The sequence below is a fragment of the Ostrea edulis genome, chromosome 3 (assembly GCF_947568905.1).
Source record: "Ostrea edulis chromosome 3, xbOstEdul1.1, whole genome shotgun sequence".
In the NCBI taxonomy this organism is placed as follows: Eukaryota; Metazoa; Mollusca; class Bivalvia; order Ostreida; family Ostreidae; genus Ostrea; species Ostrea edulis.
The window spans coordinates 22029528-22055804 of NC_079166.1; the positions used below are offsets into that span (position 1 = coordinate 22029528).

At 33.9% G+C, this 26277-nt stretch overlaps 2 protein-coding genes across 4 annotated transcripts; both read left to right on the forward strand.

Moving 5' to 3' along the window:
- The first annotated feature begins 458 nt into the window (after positions 1-458).
- LOC125677610 (uncharacterized) lies at positions 459-22140 on the forward strand. 3 transcript variants are annotated; one of them, XR_008800812.1, is made up of 8 exons: positions 13255-13605; positions 13717-13758; positions 13888-14013; positions 18470-18669; positions 19518-19614; positions 20042-20220; positions 21150-21235; positions 22028-22140. XR_008800812.1 is itself a non-coding variant. In XM_056157545.1 (7 exons), the coding sequence occupies exons 1-7, from the start codon at positions 13515-13517 to the stop codon at positions 21177-21179; spliced, it is 765 nt and encodes a 254-aa protein (XP_056013520.1). In that variant the 5' UTR covers positions 13255-13514; the 3' UTR covers positions 21180-21363. The 3 variants fall into 3 exon arrangements, 1 of the variants encoding a protein (XP_056013520.1); XM_056157545.1 differs by lacking the exon at positions 22028-22140 and having other exon boundaries at positions 21150-21363; XR_008800813.1 differs by lacking the exons at positions 13255-13605; positions 13717-13758; positions 13888-14013; ... (3 more) ...; positions 21150-21235; positions 22028-22140 and adding exons at positions 459-1271; positions 1384-2254.
- A 3-nt stretch (positions 22141-22143) lies between these two features.
- On the forward strand, positions 22144-22724 carry LOC130052464 (uncharacterized). The gene has a single exon (XM_056157546.1). The coding sequence runs from the start codon at positions 22180-22182 to the stop codon at positions 22708-22710; it is 531 nt and encodes a 176-aa protein (XP_056013521.1). The 5' UTR covers positions 22144-22179; the 3' UTR covers positions 22711-22724.
- The last annotated feature ends 3553 nt before the right edge of the window (positions 22725-26277 follow it).

Here is a 26277-nt window from a genome sequence, read left to right on the forward strand (position 1 = left end):
TCAAATCAGATTCTAAATATGATTAAAACTTCAAAGTTAACAGATTATCTTCCATATATTTATTTGAAAGCTACTGCTGATATTAACTTTGTTCTCTTTGTATATTTCCTATACTTACTGTACGAGTTAAAACTCTCTGTAGATTTTGTCAATTTATAAATGAATAGGTATAAAATGATTTCAAATCAGTCTTCACCTTTTGTGAAATCTTTCCTGAGAAGATATGACATTGGACATAAAACCAAAACAAAAAAATTAAGAGTCTCTTCTGAAGGCATATTTCAATCTTTTGCATCTAAGAAATCCTAAATTATTCCTCTTCTTCTTTTCATTCATGTGGATGGAAATAAAATTCTTATGCAAGGAAGCAAAATGTACATGTGTTTTAATGATATTATGATCACTTTTACTACGATTCACAAACATGTGAACACTTGAACTGTGAGGAATGAGGAAAAATCATAACCGTGTGAAAAATACTTGCGATCATAAAAATGTTGATCGAATGCCATCCAGGTATGGTACTAATATGAAATCACATATTTCCCGCATTGCAAAAGAAATAATTTTCCAAACTCTTCAAATTGTTAAATGGCTAGATGGAATGTCATACACGCGACATATTTTGTTTGTACATTATCAAGATATAGCATGGCTCAAACTGTTATCACGAAAGTAGGTTTTGTTACTGGATGGTTAACTTATGATATAATATGAAGTGTAAAGTATGTCCTCACATGTCTGTATGGTTTTTTTAAGAACTACTTTATGAATTTGCTCTCTATCTCTTTCCCTCTCTCTCTCTCTTTTTCTCTTTCTCTCTCTCTCTCTCTCTCTCTCTCTCTCTCTCTCTCTCTCTCTCTCTCTCTCTCTCTCTCTCTCTCTCTCGTAATTTTATTTATTCTATTGTGTTAGTTCGCTAGATGTTACCATTCATATGAAGTGTAAGATGTAAGGTATGGAATACGACACTCAAGAAATGCACAGGCCAGTATAATATCTTGTGAAAGTCAAACCAAGGCTGAAGGCCTGGATTTTATACCATCGTTATAACTAAGACAATGCCATATATCAATTTCGAATTATAGATTTATTTTAGGCCATGAATAAAAGTTATATTCAAAATTAACCTTCTTTATGTTTAGAATGCGATGTAGGGTTCCAAGGTGACTACTGTCAGATGACCTGTCGTTATTCCAGCTACGGAAATCAATGTCAAATGTGGTGTAACTGCGAGCAATGGAACTGTAGTTTTGTTACTGGATGTGATGGTACGCTATGACCATTAAACATAATCCAGAAATAAATACAGAAGAAGTCAAACTGTTTTACTTACCAGATATCAATCGAATTATTTTAGCTATGATTTTCGATATATTTCAGATGGGTAACCAACGATTTCATAAAGCACTACAGAAACGTCTTTTACCGTATATTCATTGACTAAAACTCTTAAAGGTACATTACATGATCTTTTCCAAGTAACTGTTGATCGTGTAAAACATATGAAATACGTAACATGATTCCGCTTTCCAGCATGCCGCTCTGGATACACCGGGTCTGACTGTAAATTATCTTGTCGGTATCCAGGTTACGGGGTCAGCTTTCAGTTACAATGTGAATGTGAGAAGAATCTTTGTCATCATGTAAAGGATGTGAAAGTAAGCAATGTCAAGCAGTAATTTTCTTGTTCAAATTGACATTCACAATATTGATGATAACGATCTCTTTACGGGTTTGATCATATGAGTAATATGGCTAAGAGTTCCATTTCAAACAGCTATCACATATTTGGTATACAACTCATGCAAATCAATCTATCATAATTTGCACTTCCTATAAAATTTGTAGACTTTTGAAACACCAATCTATGAGGTTTATTTTTGTCAGTGTTACTATTTCAAAAAACAGTATCTTATCAGTTTCAATTACCAAATGTAATCAACTAGTAACCACAGATAAGACAATAAAGTGTAGGTTTTGTACTATAACAGTGCCGCAAATCAAAATCAATATAAATTGAACATAGAATATGAAATTACCAACTGTCATCTTGCATTTTGTTTTATTTCCTGGGTGAGTGTATAAATCATGAGTGTATTTTTTATATTCATACCAACCAAGTAAATAAAAAAGTTACAGACTGATACAAATTCCAAATTGAAATATATAATGTTAAGAAGTATGTCTATGGATTAGAAATCAGTTTCATTAACACTATTGAATTGATATTTCTGTAGCCTACAACCACTGCAGTCAGAGTGAACGTCCCAGAATATATGTTCTAATGTACAGTACCCTGACACTAGGCGTGGTTTCACTCATTCAGTTTACAGTTTATATTTTCTCTTGTAATCTATTATCAGTAAATATTTACAGAATAAGTCCAATACTGTCATTTTATTCACGCATCTCATGTACATTGTCTTCTAATCCCCTCCTTCAAGTCTATCAGTATTAATATGTCGATGCTACAAGTAAAAAGTAAATAAATTTGTTTATGATAGATATACCGATTGTTAAGCCATTTTTGGCACACTGATTTTGACTACGGATAACTCCGTTTACATTATCAGGATATAGGGCCTACGGTGGGTGAGACCGGTCGACAGGGGATGTTTACTCCTGCTATGCACTTGATCCCACCTCTGGTGTGTCCAGGGGTCCGTGTTTCCCCAACAATCTTTTTTTGTATTGCTTATATGAATTATGAGATTGATTACTGTTCGTTATTTTCACCTTTCATACAAATCCCACAGAATTTTCATATCTTCGATCGTTTGTTTGTGTTACTTTTTATATCCTTTAATCTTAGAAATATACTAAATTCCTGAAACAGCGTTGAATTACTTATACTTGTGCATGAATGTCTAAGAATTTACTTGTGAAGGATTTACATATATTATACAGGGAGCTTATGATCATGAATTTATCAATGGAAGAACTCGTATTTGATAGGAATCATCAGAGAAGGGGATGATTAATTTCTTGAAATATACAAAACTAAATGAAAAGGTGAAGAGAGCGCTCAGTGATCATTTTCATAGTTTTTATGAGGAATACCAAATTAAGAGTTGGATAAAAACCGCAGACCCCTGGATAAACCGCATGTGGGATCAGGTGCCTAAGAGGGGTAAGCATCCCTTGACAACCAGACACCTGGCGTCAGCCCTACATGAAAAGTGGAGATTACGAACAGTTCTCAATTTTATAACTCTTATAAGCAATACAAAGTAGAAAGTTTAGCAAACACAGACCCGTGGGTAAACCAGATATGAGATCAGGTATCTAGGAGGAGTTAGCGCCCCTATCAACCGGTAACACCAGCCGTGAACCCTATATCTTCAAGCGGTTTAGCTACGGCTTTCCCCATAACAATTTTAATACCAGTGCTGTACATAAATATACTTTACCGCACTGGCATATTGCACGACGTCACAATGAAAAATACGTCATGACGAAGGTCATGACGTACATATCTACAGTCCTTTTGTGGTTGGAAATGCCAAAATATTGTTTCGTTATTTACCACCGCTGTCAAACGGTAAACTGCAATCGCGTAGAAGTTTCTGTCAAATAAACATGCTCTTCCGATATATTTCAATGTTAAAGTAACATAAATGAAGCAGTAATCAACATTTTGAAATTTCCTATCGTGGATTAATTCTATTTGATGAACCCTTCAAAATTATCTGATTACATACATCCCACCATCCATTTATTAGTAATGGAATGGTCGATATACATTGAATACCTTAACTGACAAACCTTTGTAACTTGAAGCTTTGTTACACGACAAAATATACCATAGAAATAAGGATTCGTCCATATCATTCTGACCTTTAGAATGGTCACTTATCAAGTTCACTGCACACATTGTGTTATTTATTCTTTATTTTCTATTACACATCTTTTGATGTATAAGATTTTATTGACGGATATTATCAGTATGAAATAGTAATGATAACAAACAAACGGTGATTAATTTCATAAATTCCATAAAGAACATAAAATCAAGAGTAGGGACAAAACGGATCCCTTGAAACATCAGAGATAGAATCACACCTAGATAAACAGAGCAATCCTTATTCACAATCAGTATGACCAGAACGGCCTAAGAATAACTATGAAACAAATCAAACTTACGAAATAAACGCAAGTCTCAAAAGGATTCTACGATAGCTATTCATTTTGGATGATGGTTTGAGAAGAGATTGTACTTTTTTATATCCCAAATAATTGATACATGGCGCAAGAGTTTTGTTCATCAGATTGAACACAGGGAGAATAAAAATCTTAAGCTTAAGTCTGAACTTTTGCACAAATGGTTATTTTTTTCTCATATATGAAATAGGTCTCTCAAAAAGAATCTATGTCAACCTTTTTCCTAACGTTGACCATTAACTTAAATTTCCTCCGCACTAGATTAAGTAAGAAGTTAATAGCCCTTATTCACACCGATGTATAAGTAAATAGTTATGAAACTTGGAGGCCATTGATGTTAAGATTTTCAAATTTGGTTTTTCCTTTCGTTCGAAATTGAGCTGCTTTGATTTAGAGTATATCGACATACACCCGAACAAAATGGTCATTGTGGACTTTTTGTCGGGAAATCTCTAATTTGGGTATTATAACATAGCTTTATTTAAGAAATGAACATCACTTTTGAGCTACCCATGGTCGGTATGAACGGATTTGGATTTGAGTTCTGTGAATCGCGCTAGCTAAGTGATGTTCATTTCTTATATTAATATTCATTTACTAAAACACCATTTGTTTACATTGGTTTTATTTTCTTGCATAAAACGAACTCCTAGCCTCTGTCAGAGTAGTCATTGTGACGTACGTCAACACATAAACATGACGTGACATTTCGTCTCACCCTGCCTTTTATCAGCATTGCAAGGTGCACTATATTTTGGAGGTAGGAGACCGCAAGATTGGGATGATAATCCACGTAAGTTTACAATCTTAATCCGAGGTGTGACTTGCGAGATCTTTGTAACAGATGTTCTTTTTTTCAATCTTTACGCTCTCTCAGTCGCGTGCTTTAAGCTAGTTCATAATCCGTTCATAGTCAATGTGAACGGATTGTGTCACACGCTGAAAGTGGTTGGTTCATAGAGGAAAATGCGATTTGTAATATAAATATTATTTCATATTCAAGCGCCTTAGACAGTAACAGTTTTTCAGAGTGTTCGTAACAGTGAGGTTTTCTGAATCCACTAATTATTTTCAGGGAAATTGAAATTCAAAGAAAGATAATTCACTTTTAAGAACAATATGCCAAAAATTTTATAATTTTACATTGAAAAATGTTTTCTTTGCTGATATTGTTCCGAATATTTAACAATTCTGACAATAATGCATTGTATAATCAAATGGTAAAATATTTCATTTTACATCCCTATGAAGCTTTACTCCAAGAAAATTGAAACTTAACTGTATGGAAAATGATTACTTTTCTTCACCAAATTTTGCTTCATACCCACAAAATCCCTATCTACTCCCTTCCTATAGTTTTATATCTCTTTCTCTGTTCTTTTACGTAAAATTTTAAGAAACACCATATAGAAAATTTATCTATAAATATCTTGTATGCAAAACATAATTCAATATGTAAAACTTATACGGTACGAATTTGTATGCACCACATGCGCATTTCAACAAATAATGTCTCTTCAGTGATGCTCAACCGAAATCTTTGAAATCCGAAATAACTATGAAGTTTTAGAGCTATTATAGCCAAAAATAACGTGCCAAAAAAGTGGAGCCAAATTCGTCCAAGGATAAGAGCTATGCATGAGGGAGATAATCCTTAATTTGGAAATGAATTTCTAAAAAAAATGTTCCAGCAATTAAATATACATCCGTATTTTCAAGCTAGTAACGAAGTACTTAGCTACTGGGCTGTAGAGACCCTCGGGGACTATCAGTCCACCAGCAGAGGCCTCGACCCAGGGGATTTGATTATATACGAGGTAAAATAAAATATTTCCATTACCTTAATTTAGGTTCTACCAAAGCCATTGCTGAGATCAAAGAAATATTCTCTAAAATATACTGGTTAATCAGTGATATATATTAAACATCCTAAAAAAAACTAAATGTATGGCTTTGAAATGCACTACTTATTTGAAAACGCCATACCTCTTTCATGCCTTCAAACTGATTAGATGTTGTACATTAACTTAAAACAGCCGAGCGTTTGCTTTCTAAGCGTGATGTCATGAGCTGGAATCCCGTTTGTAACAAGCCACGTCAAACCTAAGACGTAAATATAGGTAGTGATTGATCCTTCGTCAAACGCTCGGCATTTAAAAGTGACAATCATGGGGATTTCGCATATGACCTTAAAACAGGGGTCCCTTGTCGCGGCAGGCGTTGTTAAGTTATCGAAACCTTACTGCGTGCTAAACAAATGTCGAAATTTGTTAGACTTCACCTACACCTGGTGATCTCTAAATATGCGTTAAAAATTCTCGAAGTGGAGATAGAAACAAGTGACCTCAATCATCTTAATATAGACCCATTTTATGGCTTTTCTGCTATCATACCTACTGTTTTACGCTTCGTAATTTAACAATGAACTTGATAACTTACAATTCCATTTTATTATCAGAAAACTTAACAAACGTATGTAACAAATATATAAATGACCGACAGATTCACATTCATAAAATAAAAATACTTTCGTCTCTATTCTGAGATCAATACACGTGTAAACAATCCTGGCGATAAAGAGTTGAATTGTGTATTCAGAGAAGAGCAGATAATCACATCGAATTGATATTGCCCGTCAACATCAGACTAGAGACGTTAAATGTATTTCAAAGTTGTAGAGCTTATAATCTCATTTTATCGTCAGCAAAAAACATAACTTCCGTTTCGGAAGCTGCAATGACGTCACAAAGTGACCTAACTTGTAGCTATAAAGGAAACCATTCAATATATATTCACTATTTCTCAAATACATTCTTGAAGTAAGGGGCACACATTTTTTATGAAAGATGAAGATAACGAACAGTGATCAATTTTCTAACTCCTACAAGCAATACAAAATAGATAGTTGGGCAAACACGGAACCCTGGATACACCAGAGGTGGGATCAGGTCCGTATGAGGAGTAAGCATTCCCTGTCGACCGGTCACACCCGCCGTGAGCCCTATATCTTGATCAGGTAAATGGAGTTATCCGTAGTCAAAATCAGTGTGCCAACAATAGCATAACAATCGGTATTACTCAATTTACCTGATCAGAATATTTGGATCACGGCGAGTGTCACCGAACAACAGGGGGTTCTTACTCCTCATATACATCTGATCCTACCTATAGTATATCCAATGGTGCGTGTTTGTGCAATTTTCTATTTCTATTCCTTATCGGACTAATGACATCATTGTTCGTTATCTTCATCTTTTCATTTCGTAAGATCCAGTGCCTCGACGAATAGTGTGTATATTCAAATTCTTTTTTCTTTATGGTTACATATTTTTACCGGTGACCTAAAGCATAAGATTATAAGCAACCTATCATAAATAATCTGATTACGTCATCAGGCAAAGTGAAAAGTCTGCAGGTGGAAGCTGTCTACCGCCTTCATCAAACAAGATATTTGCTGCCCCTCTCAAAAACATAGAAGTTGACCTCGTTACCAATACAGAATAATTTCCGTACATGCTATTTCTGCGAAAACTTTTAATGGTCATAGTCTTTACACAACACTGAAACATGACCGATTTTCATATTTTAGGAAGTATTTGTATGCTATTTTAGTTCATCACATTACCATAAAATGTATAAGAATAAATGTTCAAGGCTATTGTAACATAAACGTATTTGTGCTGATACCATCAGTAGTTTGTGTTATCAATGGAGTTTGTTTTCTTTTCATGTCACATTTTTTTGTGCTTTTTGTCTCTTCATGTCCGGTCTTCAATCTCCAAAATATGTAACGGGTAAGTCGTTTTCACTATGACACATAGTACAACGTATCTTTTTGATGTCATTATGGATTAGTGACTATTAAGATTATCATATTGTAAGTGATTGTATGTACAACCATACTAATTTACAAAGGTTTTCTCTCGGTTATTGGGACAATATGAAAAACTACAGATTAGAATTCTATCTAAGTTAACATGAAGTTCCTATCCATCACTTACACCATATCTACTAATATTTGCCCAACTCTCTATTTTATATTGCTTTTAGGAGTTTTGAGATTGATCACTGTTCATTATCGTCACCTTTCATGATATCAAATATAAAACTAAATCACGGAGTCAATTCCTTTTAATAAATAATTTGTTTCAAACAGTTGTCGCTATGGACTGCATTAGATTCATCAAAGTCAACACGGTAAGGAAAAAAACATATTTTAAAACAACTGAGAAAAATACCAGTACACTTTTACCAATGATACTAAGAAAATGAAAAGGTGAATATAATGAACAGTGATTAAATGAAACAAGTTAGACATCATTTGACCCAAAGACGTTGTATTGGCAAACTAAATCGCTATAACGAACATATAATGTCCTAAATGGTTACTTAAAACTAGATTTTCAAAATGTATTTTTTTTTTGATTTTTAATGTTTAGAATGCTTAACAAGGGTATTACTAATGATCAGCAAAGATTTGAATGTCAGTAGTCAATGTGCATGGGAAATACACGGTCATATGACCTTCATATGACGTTTTGTTTAAAGCCGATTTTTTTTTTCAATTTAAGTACATGTAAATTCCTAATACAATTAAATATTTTCTAGTGTTTGGCACACCTCATTTTGTTTTAAATACGCTATTTTCTATTAAACAGTCTAATATAAACAAAAACATGGCATGATCCTTGTTTACATAACAGAAATTTGCTGTGCCTCACTTATAACTCAACAACTGATATTCAAATTTTGGTTGACCACTAGAAATAATTTCGTTAAGCATTGTAAACAATCAAAATGGAAAAATGACATTTGGAAATGTTCATCTCAAATCGTTTCCATGTCCCTTTATGTATTACTGTTTCCGACATTGTTTTTATATTTAGTGTTTTTTTATTTCTCAGAGCAAAATATGGCCTAATAGGTATGTTATATGAGGTATATCATGTTATCAAAAGCATTCTGTTTGCATTGTGTTTCTTCTGCTCTTGATATTGTATATGTATCTACCACATAGTTGCCCACCTCTGCTTGCAACTTGGATATTTTTATTCAAAGTAGACATTAACGGCAAATTAACGACTCAACTTTATCACAAACGGGATAATTTCGGCTTCTCCATCGTTAACTTCCCATATCTATATAGCAATATTCCATTATCAACTGCACATGGTGTTTATATCTTTCAACTGATTCGACGCGCAAGAGCTCGTTCTGCGTATGGTCAGTTTTTAAATCGAAGCAGGCTACTGACAAATAAGTTGATGGTGCAGGGGTTCCAACAGTAACATTTAAAGTCAGCATTTGCAAATTCTATGGTCGTTATAACGAACTAGTTTGTCAATACAACCCACATGTGTATCATTGATTCAAATGCTGTTTGACGTGTTTCATACCGATTGTTAGACCGTTCTTGTTACACTGATTTTGACTACGGATAACTCCGTTTACTTGATCAAGATATAGGGTTCACGGTGTGTTTTATCAGCCGACAGGGGATGCTTACTCCTCCTCGAGAACTGATCTCACCTCTGGTATATCCAGGGGTCTATGTTTGTCCAACTCTTTATTTTATATCGCTTGTAGGTGTTATCAGATTGATCAATCTTCGTTATCTTCACCATTCATTGATGAAAAATCACTATTCGTTATTTTCACTTTTTTTTTTCATTTGGATAACTTCACTTCATTTAACTAAAAGCAATACTTTAGTATTTCATCATTCACTCTTGACCAACAATATTTCTAATTTTTACCAACCAAAGTTGTCAAATATTACGTAGTTTGATAGTAGATACAATATTATTGTAATTGTCTATTGATTGATTAATATTTCAGTCTTAACGGGGCAAAATGTTGTTATGGATATGTATGGAGTGAAACACAGAATAAATGTACACGTACGTATAATTTAGGATCCAAACAGAAACACGATAGCAAGTTCATCAAAGAAATATTAATGTTAACATACATTTGCATATCAGTCATGGATAACGAGAGGGTTATTTACGATTAAATGAAATGTTTAATGCAAGGTGAAGATAACGAACAGTGATCAATCTCATAACTCCTACAAGCAATACAAAATAGATAGTTGGGCAAACACGGACCTCTGGACACACAAATTTAATATTATCCTGTGCACATAGCTTGTATGGATAACGATACGACTCATACCAATTGAATAAGATGTTCTTTGTCGCTAATTAATATGTCTTGTATCCTTGTACACACTACATACATCTTCTTTGCTTGCTGTAGGTTGTGTGGATGGATTTTACGGTACGAACTGTACTTTTCCTTGTCCATACCCAACATTAGGCTTGAAGTGTCGTTCAACGTGCAACTGCAGCCGCGAAGGCTGTCACCACGTGTACGGGTGTAGTCAATCAGGTAACGATGTGATTAATATCATTTCAACTTTTATTTCCTTCCAAACGAAGGACAATTTATACTTCAAGTTATATCTTGTGTCCACAATTACAGAATGTGAATCGGGAAAATATGGTGAATATTGTGAAATACCATGTCGTTATCCTAACTATGGAAGTAAATGTCGGTTGGTTTGGCATTGTAATGAAGCGTCTTGTGATCCTTCTAGTGGACGTACAGGTTTATTGTAGTAATCGTCAATGTTACGTCCATGTTTTGTTTTGTTTTATTCACATCACATTTTAAGACAGAATTTGTTTACAAAATTTCTTTTTAAAAATCTAATTACATTTCTTTCAAACTTTGAAAATATGACCTAGATTTGACTTCGTTTCTAGGTGATTATTTTTCAACATTGACAACGTTGGATTTTGAACTGTCCATGTACCTTCTACAGATATAGAACTCAATATTCAGCACTAGTTATGACGATACAATTCCCCTTGCATAAACACATATATCTATAGATACGAGAGTCGTCAATATTGTTCTGATATGTGCAGGTACATGTTAATATGTGCCATTTATTTTTGATTCTCCTATACACTTTTCTGTTGTGTAAATATGTCTTTCCGTGACAGAGGCTGCACCGAAACCTATCAACATCTCAGACACGGATGAAATACATAAATAAGAGAAAGGAGGTGCAAATTACATCATTTCAGTGTCTTTACTTTCTGGTATTGTTGATTGCTTTAATTGAATGCCTTTCGAACGTTCACAATTTGAACTAGATTTGACTTTTTTCCAGATGATTATTGTAGTGCCTTGACTCTGTCTATCTTTCTTATACATGTTGGAATATTAATAATTGTCAATCCGTTTCCATCTCTGTAATTCTTTATTTGGAGTAGGAAAATATTGACTACAGTACAGAAAACAACAAAACTTACTATGTTGTACAATATGTAAATATTGTACTTTCAAATATGATTAACAATTATTACTGACTGAAATATTGAGTTAACTAATAATACTTCATAAATTGACAATTAATGCATGACTTATAGAAAGGTAAGCAAAATGAAATGTGACATCTACACTCTGACATGTGTTATAGTTTTGCTTACATACTTGAACTGACAATTTACCTTTTATAAATAACTGTAAATACACTATAAAGAAACATCAAGTTTAAACATTAAAACAACACTATTAAATTGATAATTACCGTAATTAGTATCTGATACATCATTGAATATAAGAAAACAGCTCAAGCACACCACAGTGAGTACAGAAAAGATGGCGCGTTTCAATCAGGTCGAAATAAAAATTTCCTCCCTGACAAAATTGGAAAACCTATTTACATACAATCAGATTAATTTGGAAAATTGAAATCAACTACTTTACAATTATTTTTCAACTTTGACAACGTTGAACTATGATTAAAAGATTCGTCAATCTTATTCTGATATGTACAGATAACACGCGTCATTTGTATTTGAATCTCCTACCCACTTTAATTTTCTTAATGTGTATTTTTTTCTTTACCGTGACAGAGGCTGCACCGAAACCTGCCAACATCCCTATAAGCAATAAAAATAAATGGCTGGGCAAATACGAACCTCTGGACATACCAGATGTGGGATCAAGTGTCTAGGAGGAGTAAGCATCTACTGTCGACCGGTCACATCCGCCGTGAGCCCTATATCCTGATCAGGTAAACAGAGTTGTCCGTAGTCGAAATCAGTATGTCACAAACGGTCTAACAATCGGTATGACACACGTCAGCCAGCAGTTGACTCAATGATAAGTATTGTACTGACGAATTCGATCGTTATAACGACCATAGAATTTGCTGACTTCAATCGAGACTGTTGAAACCCCTATACCATCAACTTCTTTCTCAGTAGCTTACCTCGATTTAAAAAAATGGCCATAAGCAGAACAAGCTTTTGCATATAATTCTTATCTATGTATGTACATTAATTATATTACGAGTTAAAAATCTCTACAGATTTTTTTCAATCAATAAATGAAAAGGAATAAGATGATTTCAATTCAATCTTCACCTTTTGCGAAATCTTTCCCGGGGAGATATGGCATTGGCCATAAAAACAAAACGAAAAAATTTGGACTCTCTTCTGAAGGAATGCTTCAATTTTCGCAATAGTTTGCATTTAAGAAATCCTAAATTATTCCTCTTATTCATATCATTCATGTGGACGGAAATAAAATTTCCATGCAAGGAAACCAAGCGTACACGTGTTTTAATGATATTATGATCACTTTTACTACGATTCGCAAACGTGAACATTTGAATTTTGAAGAATGAGGAAAATTTATAAACGTGTGAAAATTACTTCAGATCATAAAAATGTTGATTAAATCCCATCCACGCATGGTTCCGATATGAAATCACGTATTTCCCACATCGCAAGAGAAATAATTTTACAAACTCCGCTTCAAATTGTTAAATGGCTAGATGGATTATCATGCATGCGTCACGCTTTGTTTGTATATTATCAACATATATCATGACTCAAACAGTTACCAAGTAAGTAGGTTTTGTTAATGGATGTTAAACTGATATTATAATATGAAGTCAAAAGTATGTCCTCACACGTTTGTATGTTTTTCAAAAGAACAAATTTATGTGTTTGCTCTCTCCCTCCCTTTTTTCTCTTTCTAGTAATGTTATTTATTTTATTGTGTTAGTTCGCTAGATGTTACGAAATGTAAGGTATGGAATACGGCACTCAAAAATGCACAGGTAAGTATACCATCTTGTGAAAGTCAAAACAAGGCTGGAGGCCTGGGTTTTATACCACCGTTATAACTACGACAATGTCATATCTCACTGGCAATTAGTTTCACTTTCGAATTATACATATATTTTGGCCATGAATGAGAGCCATATTCAAAATTAACCTTTATGTTTAGAATGCGATGCAGGTTTCCAAGGTGACTACTGTCAGATGGCCTGTCGTTATCCTAACTACGGAAATAAATGTCAAATGTGGTGTAACTGCGAGCAATGGGACTGCAGTTTTGTTACTGGATGTGAGGGTATGCTATGACCATTACACATAATCCAGAAATAAATACAGGAGGCATCACACTGCTTTTCTTTCCATATATCAATCTATTTTTTTAACTATGAATGTCGATATATTTCAGATGGGTCACCAACGATTTCACCAAACACAACGATTTCACCAGGTACTACAGAATCTTCGTTCCCCGTATATTTATTGACTAAAACTCTTAAAGCTACATTACATGATCTTTACCAATAAATGTTGATCGTGTAAAACATATACAAATACGTTACATGATATCGTTTTCTAGCATGTCGCTCTCGTTACACCGGGTCTGACTGTGAATTACCATGTCGGTATCCAGGTTACGGGGTCAGTTGTCAGTTACAGTGTGAATGCGAGAAGGATCTTTGTCATCATGTGAATGGATGTGAAAGTAAGCAATGTCAAGTAGTAATTTTGTTGTTGAAATTGAAATTCACAATATTGATGATAACAAGCACATGTTTAATCATATATGTAGGATGACTAATAGTTCCATATGAAACAGCTATCACACATTTGGTACACAACTCATTCAAATCAATCTATCATACATTGCACTTCCTATAAAACACGTTGACTTTTTAAACATCATCATGAACGTGTTTAATTTATCAGTGTTATTATTTTAAAGAACAGGATATTTCATCAGTTCAATTACAAAATGTAATCAACTAGTAACCGTTTATAAGGCGATGAATAGTATGTTGCTTATGTACTATAACTTTTATATAACAGTGCGGCAAAAATTAAAAATCAGCAGTATAAATTGTACATGGTGTGAAAATTAATTCTTTTCGAATTATTATACTGTAATGTTTTAATTTAATGAGTGGTTGTAAATACAAATATTGTTTTAATTTTTGTATGCATACCTACCAAGTAAATTTGAAAAAAATACTGAGTGACAGAACTTCCAAATTAGAATATAAAATTTAAACGTATAATTTTCAATTTGCAATGAATTCATGGAAATAAATATATCGCACTTACAATTAGTCCCCGTGACTACTACCTTCATTGCAGGATAAAATTAGAAGGATATTTTCTTGTTTATACGGGACAGTCTGGGACAATATATATTTGTAACGAACAAAACCTTAAAATATTTAGATCCAGGACAAAAGGTTTCCCTGAAATAAATTCACTTTTAATTGGATGATAATATTTAGGAAAGTCTGTCGATCGACAAAAATGATACTTAAATTAATCGCCATATTTTTCAAATATTGGATTGATTGGTATGAATTCAGCATGTATACGTCAATGCTGAGCAGGAACAAAACTGACTCTATGCCCGGGAGCGACCATTATGTACACTGAATCAGGTCAACTTGAAATAAAGTTGATGTTACGCTTGTTTCAATAATCACTGTTCGTTATCTTCACCTATCGTGGGTTCAACTAATTTTAGTCCAGATTGAATGATTGATGTTTTCCGCCACGCCATTTTTCAGTTATAAGGTGGCGCTCAGCTTTTATTGGTGGAAGAGAGAATCCATATACAATACACCTGTGAAGAGACCACCGACCTTCCGAAAGTAAACTGGGAAACTTTCTCACTTACCGGCCCGAGCGGGATTCGAACCCGCGCCGACAGAGGTAAGAGGTTGTGTGATTTTGAGCGCAACACTCTAACCACTCGGCCACGGAGTTAATTCCGAAGCATATGGTGTTTATATATCTCAACTGATTCGATATGTAAGAGCTTGTTCTGGGTATAGTCAGTTTTTAAATCGAGGTAAGCTACTGGCAAACACGTTGATGGTACAGGGATTTCAACAGTCTCGTTTGAAGTCAGCATTTCGCAAATTCTATGGTCGTTATAACGATCTAGTTCGTCAATACAACCTCGCATTGGGTCAAATGCTGTCTGACGTGTTTCATACTGATTGTTAAACCGTTCTCGGAACACTAATTTTGACTGCGGATAATTCCGTTTACCTGATCAGGATATGTGGCTCACGGCGGGTGTGACCGGTCAACAGGGGATGCTTACTCCTCCTAAGCACCTGATCCCACCCCCGGTGTGTCCAGGGGTACGTGTTTGCCCAACTATCTATTTTGTATTGCTTGTAGGAGTTATGAGATTGATCACTGTTCGTTATCTTCACCTTGCATAAACTAAGTTAAAAATATCATTAGATTCGAAATAAAAACAAATCGCGTAAATTTTACGACTTCGATTACTTTTCGGCAATGTAGACATAGTGTTGTCGTCTGAGACACCTGTGACCTTTGACACATTGAAATTCAGAAATGTGGGGGAAACGCGGATTTCATTCAGTTAAAGCGACCCAGCGTTAGGGCAAGGTTTCATTGGCTCAAAGAAAACGATGGAAAGCTGCACCAAGACACCAGACGTCGGATCATCTGTATCCGCAATCGCAAATGTATGACATCTGTTCAGGTCTGTCAATCACTGTTAACATGTTAATAAATTAATGCCGAGTACGCCCATCAAATAAGAAGGAAAAAAATTGTTCGAGTGCAAATCTTCCCAAAAAGTCCATGAAAATCGATGCTTAAAACTAATACTGAAATTTAATAGGGTATGACTTCATCGCTGCACCGTCGCTTGTCAATGTCAGCTGATTGTTCATAGATCGACTTTATAGATCTAGACCAAGCTGAAATATTGAGCGTAACCTACAAAGTGTATGATACAAGCGTCTGAGTATGAATATATTGAAGTATTGTTAAGTTTTAATATAAATCTCTATAAATTTCAATATCTTTTAGGGGGAGGGGTTATATAAAGCTAGAATATACACAATAGATCAGTGGCGGATCTTTGGTTTTACATAAATTGACGAGTAAGATTTTTTTATTTCTTAGTTGATGTCAACAGTGCAGGAAATAGAGACAAGACACTATAAAAATCTACCACTGCATACAAATTATACAAACCCAGTGACATACTTTGATTTATTTTCACTTAGTGCAACACACAGCATAGTGTCATAAATGGGTCATCTTTTATTTATTTTGCTATATGATTCATTGAATACAACTACTTCTTTAAATCATTTTCATCCACTTATTAAGATTCAATTCATAGCAACTTTTACACTATTAACAGCACAAATATCTCCAGTATCTGGTTTCAGTGCCTTATTTATCCCCTGTTGCAGCCATACACATATTATATGATTGTAAGAACAGGTTTCTGTTCCATTCTTACTAAGGAATGTATAAGGAAATGGAATGATAAATTTCATTATAATCATGCATTTGTTCTGCAACTGGTGTTACTAAAAGTTTTTGAAATCATGAACAGAATTTCATCCAGATCAAATGTTTTGAGGTAAATGTTTTAGATTTCATAAAAGTTAGATTAAAAATGAGGTTAGAATGATTATTAAACAAAGGTTATTTTTCATGAGTTGTAGGTTGTATGCCAGCATGAATGTGTTGAACAATGAAAATAATATGAATTGTCACTCAGCTTTCTTAGGCCCCAATATTAACAATTCATGTAAATAATCGAGGTTCATTGATGTGTCAGTATTGTTTTTCAGTTCAGTAATTCAAAACATGAAAACATAATTCAAATCACCCCCCCCCCCCTTTACCGTTAAAAAAAAATATTTTATTGCAAAGGAATAGTAATACTCTAATTGGTAGCTTATTACAATAAAATCCTAAGGTAACCATAGCCTTTTTCGATCATGCAAGAACATATTTATTTTCTGCCAAGTCTTTTAATTCAGCCCAGCAATTTCAACACTATGACTCTAACTACAACACTAAATATTTTTTACCAAGACGTTTTATTAAAGAATTCTATTCAACATTTTTAGTGTTCTCTTCACCTACATTGTATAATGCACATATTATCTGGTTTCTTTTGGTCAAAGTGTCTATTATTAAATGTCAGCTAGACCATGTAGACAGATTCAATGATGAAATCTAGTTTTATTCACCTTTTTTGTGTTACACATATCATATGAGAGTAAAATATAATTATCCTATCTATTTCATGTAAACAATATTTGGGAATTGTCAAGCTAACAGGGTAATTTTGCTGCAATTAAGGCATTTGATATTATTATATCATATTTTGCTTCTTTTTAGATTTATGCTTAAATATTGCCCAATTCCTATTATGAATAAAATGATAAGCATGGTAATATGATAAATAAATATGTACTTTTTTGTTATATGCATAATCTTACAAGAAAGTCCAGTTTTTTTTAAATGCATGCATACATACACATATATGCATACATACATACATACATACATACATACATACATACATACAGTAACATACATACATACATACATACATATACTGCCCACCATGAATAAGCATATACTCACCAAATTGATTTGCTTGCGCATAAAAGAAACATTTGTTACATTATAGATACAGATCGTTTGAAGCAAATACATAACTTTTGCAAATAAATATATAACGGTAGGCTTTTAACTTTTCATATCCTGATCATATTTATTAAAATACTTGATTTTCTGAATTTTTGAATTATCTAAATAGATTTTATGTAAACTTTACTTGAAACCATTTCAAACTATTGACCAATACATATTATTTTGTATTTGATGCGAATATAGTAACTTTTATAAGACCCTTTGAATTTTCAACTGTAATAAATCAATATCACAATTTAACAGACTATACCAAAATATTGAAAGTCCATTATTGTTTCACATATATTGAAGTTGTACCCTTAACTAATTATTTTCTTGAGCTTAAAAGTTATACTCAGTGAATTAATTTGGCTCTTTTTCATTATATTGAATATATTTCATGCCAACATGTGTTAAAAGCTTTTGTGTATAGTTATTTATGATGGGTAGTGTATATGTATATTATGATTGAATAGGTACGTGTATCCCTAATATTGCGGATGTTGACCATGAAGAAGTTGTGGCGGAACAAATGGTGAATTGGAGACATGGGAGGAGAGTTGTGGAATTAGGGGTGTTGGCAGATGCTCTAAAGGCCTGTCTAAACTGTGGAATGCCATTGCAGCTCACTCATGCTGTTGATATCCAGACTTATGGACTATCGGCTATCATTAAGGTACAATGTATCTAGGTTTAATTGCACCTGTCAATATGTTAGTCATACTACTAAATGCTGTTTGGGCAAGACACACATCAAACATTTGATGCAAGTGTACCTCTAAGTTTTGATAGGAATTTTTAAATCATTTATAATGTTAAAGGGCGAAATCAAAAGTTCAATGTCTGACAAAAAACTAAATTCACATATTAGTTTTCACAAATCCCACCTCCCACTCCCCTTAAATCTAAATATTATGAATGTTGAAAGTAATCTATTTTAAAAAAAGTAAAAACATGCAAGTATAAATGATACTCATTATACTTTTACTACTGTTTATTCACAAATTAAAGTGTACATTAAAACTATTAAATGTTCATTAAAATGTAATATTATTATGTGGTTTTTAACAGCCATTTGTCTTTTTCCCACTCGAGTGAAATCAATGTCGGATGACAAAAACTTAAATTAGTTTTTACTCCCCTTCCCCCTAACTATTTAAATTTGAATTTTTTTTCTGACATTGATCTGTTGATCTCGCCCCTAAACATGGTGGACACTCAACAACCATGGGTCAAATTCTGTATGTTGCCTATGCCATTGACCCAAAAACCAGAAAAATTATTACAAAATTTATACTTGTAAATGTTATTTATTGATAATCAGTTTGTTATACAGGCCCCTGAATACAAAATAACCTCTAAAGTAATAATCTTGAATACATATAATATTCATTGTAAAATTTACTATTGTTTATTTTTTGTGTAATATTGTTTATTATAGGGACACGTACTTCATTAAAATTTTATGTCTTATTTTATGTATATACACACACAGCTATACAATTACTTGATTCTTTTTAATAGATACCTTGTTCAAATACTTGTTGTCAATACCTGAACAATGTGCCCACAGGAAAGAAACATGGAAGAGTGTGGGATGCAAACACAAAACTAGCAGCTGGTATGTTAATTATAAATGGAATTTTGATTTTACTTTAGATTGCAGAATTTTTTTTCTGTATTATAATTTTATAAAGAAATGCAACTCATTTTAGCTCAATTGAGCATTTCTGATCACCCATAGTCTGTCTGTCTGTCTGTCTGTCTGTCTGACTGTAAACTTTTCACATTTTCGACTTCTTCTCCAGAACCACTTGACCAGTTTCAAACAATCTGGGCAAAAAGCATCCTCGGGTTGAGGCAATTGTGATTTATGATTTCAATGACAGAAAAAAAATGAAGTTTATCAACTTTTGTTGTTAATGTTAGAAAACCCATCCAGGGGCTCTGAATGAAGCAGAATTATATTACTGTCTTCCCATACAAAAATTGATTTCTATATAATGCTACAGTGTATATATTCGATAGAACTGAAATATTGATTTCAGCAATGGTTCACTCAGGATTGGGAGAGAGACAAGTTAATAGCTTTCTTTCATCACTAAATATACCAGCAGTCAGCCACAAAACCATTTCCCCTCGCCAGACAGAAATGGGAACTATAGTCCAGTCCGTGGCCAGTGAATCTACAGAAATGGCACTAATGGAAGAGAGAATTAACAGAGAAGTATGAATACTAAGTCATTTATTTAAAATTTTAGGTTGACATAAAAAATATATAGACATGAAAAGATGAATTCAATGATGAAGAATATTCAAAGTGTTACTACAGTAATATTTAAGGAATGACTTTAATTCTGGGGCAAAATTATACGAGTATAACCTGGTTTGGGTCAGTTTACGCTTTATAATCATCGAAAATAAAAATACACAAGACAATATGTAAGCAAGTGACAAATCGCGATCCACATGTCAATGTGACTGACGTCATGTGGTAAAATGTGACGTATGATTTTTTTGTTTGCTTTGTTGAAAGGTGGATTAACAATGTCCCCCAACACCACCACCACCATTTCCCCAGTGAGAAATGTACTTGAAAATGAACAGGACAATTCTTACTTGGTAAATAATTAATTCGAGTATAATAATTAGGGGAGATAATTGCAAAAATACAAAGATATGGTGGGGTCATATAAAAATGTTCTTCTCAAGAACCATTGAACCAGAAAAACTGAAATTTACATGAAAGCTTTTTGACATAGTGGAGGGGGGGGGGGGGGTATGTTGGGGTCACAGTAGGGGATAAAAGTTATACATGCGAATGCAAAAAGAAAATCTTTAGAATTCTTCTCCCCAAGAACCAATGGACCAGAAGAATGATTTTCCTGAAGCTTCCTGATATAAAGTAGATTCAAATTGCCTCAGATCATGGCCCCCGGGGGTAGGAATATATGGATATAGGACAAAATCTTCAAAATTTTCTTCAAGAACAGCAGGGACGTGATTAGTTACATGTACATTAATATGTATGCATTGTCAGGTAGTGCAAATTCAAGTTTATTCAGTTCAGGGGCCCTGTAGGTAGGGTGGATCCACAATAATTGATCAAAGTTTAACATGGGAATATAATAGAAGCACATTTTTTTTTATTTCTAGGAACACAAGAAAGGATGGCTTAGTTGTTAGTGTTGATGCTTGTTGGCAGAAAAGAGGGAGTGGGAGATCATATAACAGTTTGTCAGGTTAGTTACATAAAATAAGTTTTTAATTTTCATACGGCTGTCTAAGACGGGTGTATTATGTACCGTCCGTCTCTCTGTCTTTCTGGACTTTGTAGGCAAAATACAAAAGGAACTGTGAGGTCCAGGATCTTACAACTTGGTACATTTGATCCCCATTATGTGAGGAACTTAGAGGTCAAGGTTGTAGTATCACTAAGTAGGAAAACCTTGTAGGCAGGATACAAACCGAACCGTAAACTCCAGGATACTACAACTTGGTACAGATATACCCTTCATGTCAAATGAAAGATGCCTTTTGTTCGTCAAGGTCAAGGTCATAGTATTGTTTAGTAGGAAAACCTTGTAGGCAGAATACAGACCGAACCGTTGAGGCTGGGACCGTCAAATAGTTTTATGGACTTTTTTTCTTATCATGGATACAGATATTGCATTAAAGATCTAACTGGAGTATGTTGTACTGTTTGTGGTACTCATGTTAGTTTCATGTCATACTTCTGATATTCGGTAATTTTAGCTCACCTGAGGTGAAGCCTTGAGTGTGCGTTTCTAATTAAAAGAGCCCATATATACTGTAGCACATTTTGATATGCATTTTACTATGTCAGAGAAAATCAAGCATGAATACTCCTCGAGTAGAAGTTTTGGGCCCTATGACAACTTACCTAATGATATGTTTGAAATGTTTGTGTATTAATGATATTTTATGCACATGAGTCATGTGATGCATGTCAGCACTCAGGATATCATTAAGGTTATGAATCTCTCGTTACGATATTCTGCATTCTATTTCAGGACATTCATCAATGATAGGGACACTCTCTGGAAAAATAGTCAATTTCTCAACAAGGTCCAAATCTTGTCATATATACACTCTTTCCCTTAACTCGAAATCATCACCTCCCCCACATTAGTGTAGCATCAACTGGCATGGAAGTGCAAAAGGGATGGAAAGTGACATGATAGCAGAGATGGTTAAGGATGTAAATGATGGACTTGTCTGCATAAAAGCCATTGTTGGTGATGAGGATAGTACCACAATATCTGGGCTTCGGGCAAACATTGACAAACATATTGGAAAAATATCTGATGCAAATCATGTGAAAAAAATATCTGGGAACTCTGTGAAGAAGGAGCACAAATCCTTAACATTCAAAGTTATTCAGTACCTGCAAAGATGTTTCAACCACATTCTTGCACAAGGAAAAGGAGATGCTACAAGGATAGGCCTCAATCTTAAAGGTCTCGCCTTTCATCCATTTGGATACCACAGTCTTTGTTCTTCTAGCTGGTGTCGATTTTTAGAAAATCCAAAAGAAAAGTACTTTCAACCTCTGATATGTACAGGGCTTGATGTTTGCTCAACTCTTACTTTTGTATTCCTTATAGGAGCTATGAGATTGATTACTGTTCGCTATATTCACCTTTTCTTATATGCAAATTTAAGACCATATGGCTGTTTTTGTAGGCTAGATTGAATAAATTGTAGATATTTCAATGTCAGGTTAGTTGTTGATCCTTACAAAAGTATGTACTGGGTGATTTTCCTACATGAAAACACGGCGGGTGTGACCGGTCAATTTACCAGTGTCTTTTCAAATGTAAAAATTAATGATTTCTCTTTGGTTGTTAAAGACAAACAACATACGTTTATGGCTTTTGGGGCACTTCTCTATTTCTTTTATTTTTGGAATAATTCTCAAGCTCAGAATCATCTGGTTAAAATCTACATAAATTCAACTTCCATCAGTACTTTCAGTACTTTGATGTATTGATTATAGGAGTTATACGATTGATCACTGTTTGTTACCATTTGTTTCATCAAAATTATTGCATATATACATACGTCCTGATAAATGCTTTGATTTATTCACGTGAATCATTGACTATTGAGTGGACCATGATTTTTAAAAAGCTTTTTCAACTTTCGAATTACGTTCTCCATTTTAGAGGTCTACGACAAAATTACCATCAACTTTACCTCTTGTCTTCACAGAGTCTAGAACATTGGATGTTACTTGCTAATGGAATTGAAGTATCAGAATTCCCAATAAATATTTGACCTTGTTATTCAAAGTTTTCAAAACACTTATCAAAAACGTAAAAATTGTAGCAATTTTTTACATGCCTGGTACATTATAAATATCTAAAACCGGGGTGAACATAAGTCTAAGTTGATAATGCGGTATATGTAAAAAGCTTAAGTCTATAATGGAATGTTCTTTAAGTACATGTGCCTTTGATAACAACAGAAGAATGATATTTCAATCATTTATATTGCTAGTTTGAACACCGGAGATGTTGGCAAGAACGTAAGGATTAATAAAGTAATACCATTTGTTTACAAGCTTGAGGCATCCCTTTTTGCTATCCATCTCTTTAGAAGAAAAAAGCATTTGTTGCACCCGAATGGAATCATATAGCGCTTCAACAAAATAGCTTTTAAAGAATGAAACAAATGTTTGTCACGGTCACAATGACTTTTTAGATCATCGTGTACGCTATTTCGCATCAGTTTTATTTCTGCAGCATTGACAATCTCTTTGTCATGTGAAAAAGGTCAAATAATACTTTGAATATGAAAAAGTTCATTCCCGTTTGTCATATTTGAAATGAAATTAGTTTAGATGTTGGTGTGACCGGTCAACATGAGATACTTCTTTCCTTTGTTTATAACACATTTTAAAGAATGTATAATAGAGACCTGCCTCAACATACTCGCGAAATAGTGATCTACCAAACATCATAATGAGAACAAAATCAAGAGTAGGACAAACACGGCCCCCTCTCTTGGACACACCAAAGGTGGGATCATTTGCCTAGGAGGGGTTAGCAATTATCATGGATGTTTATATGAGGACATTTCGTATCAATATGATATAACTGTGCATCTTCGTGATGTCATTACATGACTGTTATAGATAGGTCATCGATGTACCTCAATAAAATTCAAACCGTACGCCACTACCCTAAGGTTTAAACATTAATATAGCCGTTGTGGGACAACTAATGGAATAGTAATGTTTGTCATGAAGTGAGAATTTTCTTTATTACAGAAGACTGAAATCTCCTGTTTCTCCTTTGACTTTTAAGCTTCAGTGCCTCGATGTTTGATTGGGAAATTCCGGTATTTCAATGGTCACCGATTATCTGCAACAGACCAGTCTAGTCCACATTATCTAACAAATATCATATTTTTCTCATTACCTTAATGAATCTCGTTGACGTGTCTTATAGATTAATTGATTGTTTTCCTGTTTTCCGCCACCCTCAACAGTTTTTGTTTAGTTATCTGGTGGCGTCCAGTTTTTATTGGTGAAAGAGAGAACCCAGATACAATGCACTTGGGAAGAGACCACCGACCTTCCGAAAGTAAACAGGGAAACTCTCTGACTTACCGGCGCGAATGGGATTCAACCTCGCGCCGAACAGAGGTGAGGGGCCTTGTGATTTTGTGTGCGATGCTCTAACCACTCGGTCAAGGAGGCCCCCTCCTATAGAATTCAGCTAAGTACGAACATGTCCGTGAAACCCCACACTCAGAAATGTAAACACTGAAAAATAATCCAAGCTCAACGATTCTTGAAAACATCATTTTATTACCATACACACGTCATATTTTCTTTACTTTCAATTTGCCTCTGTTACAAATATTGTACTGCTAATGTTGGAGATAAAATTAGAATTTTCTTTATTATAGATGATATATAAGCTGCTGTTTCTCTTTCGACATTTTAGCCCACTTCCGTCGCTCGCTGTTTGATAATAAAATTCCGTTATTTCAATGACCATAGTATTTTACCGATTAACTGAAAGGTACCAATGAAATCAATATTATCAGACAAATATTTTGATTATATCACGACCTACTTAGGTCAATGGAATTTAATCACCATGGCCTGCATGCTTCAACAAAGTACGAATTTTTCGGTTAAACCATAGAATCCGAAACATAAACATATAAGAACAATTCTTGCCAGAACGACTGATGTAATTCCGTATGGTATTTAAAGCAATCGGCGGTGTTTCACGGATGTTGAAATGTGATGCGGAAAATTGTATGATGGTACTTCTAGAACCCTGGCACTTCATGAACCATATTTGTATCTGAATGTTATTTTAGTATATTCTGATGTGAAATAGATATAAATCATAATCTCATGGAAGAAGATCAATTAGTTCCTGTAAACACCATCAACAGGCTGTGCAATCAATAAATGTTATTCAATATCCGTGTTACATCAAATGTTTTCTGTTTATTTCTGAGATGGATAAACATTTTTCATAGCTGATTGTTATACATACACTATATGAAACCCCACACAAGCATAAATACATATAAATGTGCACATTTACACATACATACATAATATATTATTTTCAGTTATATAAATGATTCATAATTGATAATAATAATAATTATAATATTTATATATATGAAAGTTTTGGGCGGTTTTGTTTTTTATAGAAAAAAGGAAGACAGGTTATTAGAGATAAAGGTTTTAAAGGAAGGAAGTCATTTAAAGAGATGCAACACTATGACAAACAGGGCTTTTCATAGCTTATGATGTTTGCTCAATTTTTTGTAAGGCATTTTTCAAGCATTTGTCAACTTCGTTGTACTTACAAGTTTTCAGTAAAATAAATTTTTCAACAGATAATCGACTAATCACATTCTTTGTTAGGGTATCAAAGCTAAACCTCTTTGAAGGTGTGAACTTCTTTGTATAAATATATTATTCAATTATTAGAATAATAAGATGTTCAAGATGGTTTAATCTAACATTATTCAATTTATCAATCAAAATTGAATTTATGCTTGTGTTTATATCAATATCTATTGTAGACTTTAACCAATTTTCTACCTCAAACCAAACATCTTTTATTAAAAAACATTCTGAAAACAATTGTCTCAGGCAATTTATTGTAGAGAGAGCATAGCGTAGAGTCTTTGATACCACACCTATTCAGGTAGTAGTTTGTAGCAGATATTCTGTGAAACGTTTGGAATTGAAACCACTGTCATTTGTTTCTGCAGTTGTTTT